Source organism: Echinops telfairi, unplaced genomic scaffold (assembly GCF_000313985.2).
Source record: "Echinops telfairi isolate 266 unplaced genomic scaffold, ASM31398v2 ScPeMD7_4225;HRSCAF=4972, whole genome shotgun sequence".
In the NCBI taxonomy this organism is placed as follows: Eukaryota; Metazoa; Chordata; class Mammalia; order Afrosoricida; family Tenrecidae; genus Echinops; species Echinops telfairi.
The window spans coordinates 13,346,901-13,352,326 of record NW_022108124.1 but is presented as its reverse complement, the minus strand read 5'-3'; the positions used below and the strand labels follow the sequence as shown (position 1 = coordinate 13,352,326).

The following is a 5,426-nucleotide window of genomic DNA, read 5'->3' as shown; positions in this document are numbered from 1 at the left end:
AACGATGTACAAATGCGCTTTACACAATTGATGTGTGTATGGATTGCGATAACAGTTGTATGAGCCCCTAATAAAATGTTAAAAAAAAAGAAAAGTTATTCCCCAGGATGTCACCGCATCATATGTGCCAAACCTAAGGTGCTGTTTGCAAACACATGGTCACTGATTATACACATGGAGGTCAACTACTGAAAGGTTATCTGCCTGAGGTTGTCAGCCATCTAAGGCAATCAGGGCCTATTGTCTGTCCCATCCTAAGTAGAGCCCACTCCTTTCTGATAAGGACGATGGATTGTTCCCCTGAAGGAAAGCCCAAAGACACCGTGGTCAAACCAACTCAGGGACGACCAAGGCTAGGCTGCCACCTAGACTCTAGAGCCCACCTATCTTGTTATGTATATGTCTTCCTGTCACATGTGTGCCCCTAGTGCTTCCCTTCCTATTGCGTGTCCACCCCTCGCTCATCCCCCTCCTGTTATGCATGTGGTTACCTATAATTAAGGGAGCTTGCCCACTCCTAGAGTGTATATAAACCTTAGTTGGAAATATATTCTCTCTTTCTGTGTGGATCTGACTCCTGAAGTCCTGATGGTCCCGGAGGTGAGCATTCACATGCATGATCTTGTCTGATGTCTTTAATTTTACCCTTCAATTACATAACCACTCCTTGGACCCGTTCGAATGTGGAGGCTGGTCCCCCACATATAAGGACCTCATGTAGCAGAGGAGCCCTGCTGCTATAGGGTTTCATTGGCTGCCATCCTTCCCCCCTGCCCCCCTAGCTTTTATTTTGCTTGTCTTCCTGGGGAGATACACAGCAAAACATACACCAACAGTTTCGACACGTACGAGTTAGGGTACATCTATACATTCGAGAGAGATTATGTTGTTCAAGTTGTGTGAATTTTTTCCTCCTCCTTTGTCGATTTGTCCCTCCCTCGTTTGCATGTACCAGCTGCTCCCTAAAGTTCCTGTGGAATCTTTTGGATGGTCGCTTTGTTCCCACCCAGGTAGCTATTAAGAGAACATGATGCTCAATCAAGGCAGAGCCTTTTTTCACTAGTTAAGCTCAACTGCCGTTCAGTTTACAGACAATGTCCGAGGCTATTTCGGGTTCTAAAGATTAGTTCCGAGCAATAATCCCACCCTCTGCAGCTGGAACGTGTCTGGAGCCCATGAGAACGTGAAACCCTATTCTGCGTTTTCCCTCTTTTGCTTAGCTAGCTAGCTCAGGCACAGGGGTTGTCCCTCCCCTGCCTGCAAGGCCCCCATAGAGGAGGCTGGAAAGAAATGAGGCGACCCTTAGACTCCTATTAAGACCCCAAACTGAGCATGCTCTTACTCAAGCCCCCGAGCCAGGTGGGAGGAACACCTGGGCAGGCCAAACTAGGCCCAGGCTCAGGATATCAGCCAGATAGGCCTAACTCTCCAATGAGGTCAACCAATACCATCAACCACACCTTCCCCAGCCAGGGGGTGGGCTAGAATAAAGGCAGGGAGCACGCTCTGGGACGCCTTACCCTGCTACTGGTCAGTGGTGCCTGCCCACCTTACTGGGGACCACAGCCGCTCTTCCCCCAGCGCTCTCTCTTGCCCCAAGCTCAGGCCTCTGCGCCTCTTCCTCTTTCTCTCTCGACCCCTGGGTCCCAGTGATGGGCCCCAGCGTGGCTTCTGTGAGGCTCAGCACGCTTCCCTGAAATAGCACGGACTCTTTCGAGACCGTAAAACTTGAAACTTCTCCCGTCCTTCATAGAAACCCACTGGGATTACAAAACGGGGTTCGGCGTGAATTCATTCTTGTGCGAAGCCAAGAACCGAGGTATGACCCACTCGAGAAACCTTATGTTTTGACCAAGAGACTTGTATTGGGTTTTTCATAAGAATGACCATCCATGATACCAGGCACCACCGAGTTCTGTTTTCATGGAAGCAGCTAGCGACTCCTTCCTCCCTTACCCTCTCCCTTCTCCTCTTCCTGCCGGGGGAGACCGATGTGACCCAGAAATGCAAGGGCCACAGAAGCTAAGTCAATGGCCTTCCCCCCAGAACTGACAGAGCGTTCCCCTTAGCGCAGGTGTCCTGGATTTGAACTTCTAACCTCAACAGTGAGATGATACATTTCTGTTCCTTAAAGACTCCCCTTCAGTGGTAATTCTATTGCGGAAGCACCAAGAGAGGAAGACAGACAGTCACCAGATAGAAAGATCCTTTCCCTACCCCCTAAAATTTTGAAATGAAAGCCCTTTTATTTAAGTTGATCATATCCATAGTTCTAAAAGACAAAAACAATCCCGTAGTCCCTCGTCCCACTCTGCCCTCACCCCTTCCTACCTGAGGCTCCTCAGAGGCCACTGCTCCCCGCCCCCGACAGGGTTCTTGTTTCTTTGGGGGTTCCCTCCAACTCCCTTCTAAATAGTATGCCCCCACCCCTACCTGTGGCTTTGCTGGGCATAGCCCACAGTGTGAGACCTCCTCCTATGAAGGATGAGTGACTAGCTCAGTTACATCGATTGCCCCCCCCTAGATCGTTGCACCCCTCATAATGCCTCTCTTGAAGCTGTCTCAGTGGTTATGAGTTGGCTGAGATCCGCAAGGTCCGCAGCTCATGAGGAGGAGTCACCGTCTCGGGAACCCGCAGGGGCAACTCCAGCCTGTCCGGCAGGGCCGCTCTGAGCCGCCATCAACTCAATGGCAGCGAGTTTGTTTGTTTTTTGTTAAGGCCTCTTCTCAGTGACATTGACCATTACGGCGCATTCCATGCAGTGCACACAGTATCTGTCAGGATGGGTGCGTCCTCCCCCCTTGGAGGATGAGAGCGTAGTAGCCTCCTCCCATGGAAATGAAGGAAGCGGCCCCGCCCCTCACCTTTGTGCTGTTTCTATGGTCTGCTCCCAGTCCTGCTTGGCCAAGAACAGCCGCATCTTTAGGACAAGGGCTGGCAGGAAGCCTGGGGAGGCCACGGTGAGCTGGCTCACCACCTCCAGCGCCCCTGAGTAGTTCTGCTGCAGCAGGAGGTAGGTTGCCTGTGGAGAGACAGGGGGAGGGAAGAGAGGTGGGTTGCCCCCGGGCCCCCTGAAGGGCAGGGGAGAGTCTCCCGTGTGGGCACTTGGGTGCGGTCAGCGGAACCAGGAGCCCCTGTGGTCCCTCCTGCACAGAGATGCCACTTAGAACGACAAATCAAAGTCCACACCAGCTTCAGGGTACTTCCTGTCTGGGACAGAGGAGTCCAGAGCCCGGGGAACTCTGCAGGCCTGGGACAGGCCATGTGAGGGCCACCCTGAGGGGCAGTGCTGGGCTCACTGGGTCCTTTCTGGTTCCAGAAATCTCCCGTGTGTTTCCCACTCGCCTTGTCTGAATTCCGTTTCTGAAAACCATTCCGCGGGGCCGTGGCTCTGCAGTTGGTCCTAACCCATGATGTGTTTCGAAGCAGAGCCCCGGGTGTGGTATCTTGGGTTGAGACTCAGGCCGACTACACCAGGCCTTGCTTCCGCTGAGCCACAGGGCAGCTCTGAACCGCCAACCTTTGGAATAGCAATTTTCCCCTCCCAGGGACCTCAGTGAAGACGGCTGACCAGGCCCCACAGCAAGGCCAGAGTGTGTTTCTTGATTAAGGGCCACCAAGCAGGGGCACAGGGGCACGAGGTCTGTAGACGCAGCGCCAGCCCCTGCTTCAGGCTGCCCTTGGAGAACCATCACACAGGTGCCTCAGGGGCAGAGGGCAGGGCTCCCAAAAGTCTTGACACGGTGGCACTGTGAAAGGACAGTCGATGTCAGACGGACAGGGGTCCTCCCAGCAGAGGCTGCTCACCAAAAACAAGAGGGAGTTCGACCTAGAGCACGCCGTCACCCTCACCTTCAACTGCAAGACTGGGACCGCTCCCAACACCCCAAAAGAGCGGGCTGGTGTGGTCAATTGCACGATGCCCATACAGTATAGTTTTACATAGCCGTGCGAGATGACGTTTTCCTATGACAAGCTATGACGTGGAGAGAAAGAGACCCATCCCAGGGGTCCAGCTCCAGGACGCAGGAAGGGGGTGAGTCATGTCCACTGTGGGCTCGGCCAGCAATGACAGGGAAGCCACGGTGTGTAGACTGCGGGGTGGAAGGTGGATTCGTTCTGTAAACCTTTACCCGATTCACGATACAAAGTGGAGAAAGCAAAGAAAAAGACAACAAAATGATATAAGCCCTAGGGTTACAGCTACATTTCAACTAAAGAGAGAGCCCCCGGGCTGTAGCGGTTATGTGTTGGATCTGCATGGTTCACAGTTCGAAACCAGCAGCAGCAACTTGGGAGAAAGACTGAGCTCTCTACTCCTATAAACAGTGACAGTCTCAGAACCCCCCACCCTAGGGGGTTGCTATGAGCCAGCATTGTCTTGATGGCTAGGCTTGGTTTGAATAACCCCACCACGGTCTCCCACCCTGTAATGTGGAGCCCCCTCCTGGACCAGGAGAGCAGCAGCTGGTAGCCCCAGCTGAGCTTCTCCCTGGGGTTCACCTGTGACTGATGGAGCTGGCCTCTACCAAGGTCACAGCCCCTCCCAGGGGCAGCCCACGTCCTGAGGCAATTAAAAAGCCCACGGAGCCCCAGGCTTCCCCTGGGGGCTGGCTGAGGGAGGCCTTCCCTGTGTTCTGGATTAAACTGTGTTGTCCAAAGATAGGTGCTGCATATCCTGCTGTCGCTGTGGTTACAATCTCATCTGGGAATCGGGTTTCTTTAAGTGTGTTAATGAGGTGGTGCAGGGCGGATTTTAAAATCAATCCCTTGGGATTTAAAAGGGACAGTAAGCAAGCTGCAAGCAAGAGGGTGGGGGGACACAGGTGCCATGCCACAGGAACTCTCCAAGGACCCAAGGGGCAGAAACATTAGCGACAAGGCCCTTCCCTCAGAGCTGAGAGAGAAAGCCCTAGGGGTCATGGTGAGTCGGCATGGACAGCTAGTTTTTAAACAATTTTTTTGGACTTTAAAAAATGTATTCATTTTATAAGGAAAAATATATATACACAGACGAGACTGTCAGGATAAATTTTTCCTCTCAAAGATTAGCTCCATGAGGGTCACATAAGAATATGGAAACTTGGTTTAAATTTAATGGTCTTCACATGGTGCCTGCAGCTTGGTCTTGGCTATTCAGGCAAAGGTTGGCAGTTCGAACCTGCCCAGGGGAAGCCAACGCCCGGTGATCTGCTTCTACTCAGCTGACAGCTAGGGGAGGCCACATGTCTGTGACACACGGTGTCACCAGGGCAACCACCATGTAAATCAACACATAACATAATGCTGTTCTCGAACTAAGTGGATCCAACAGATGGGGAAGGACGGAGCCACGGGAAAGGGCAGGAAGGCTGTGGGGATGAGGTGCAGGGAGTGAGGCCCAGAGAGAAGCAAAGAAAGAGGAGGACAGACCCCCGAGGAGACA

At 52.7% G+C, this 5,426-nt stretch overlaps 1 protein-coding gene across 2 annotated transcripts in view; it reads right to left on the bottom strand.

Moving 5' to 3' along the window:
- The window catches only part of TTC21A (tetratricopeptide repeat domain 21A), a 46,147-nt gene that overhangs the window by 33,367 nt on the left and 7,354 nt on the right, over positions 1 to 5,426 (bottom strand). For both annotated transcript variants that reach the window (XR_006680541.1, XM_030886950.2), the window contains exon 6: positions 2,866 to 3,023. Coding sequence is in view for 1 of the 2 variants with exons in the window: in XM_030886950.2 (XP_030742810.1) it covers positions 2,866 to 3,023 (158 nt within the window). In the remaining variant the exon portion in view is untranslated. The remainder of the gene's footprint in view (positions 1 to 2,865; positions 3,024 to 5,426) is intronic.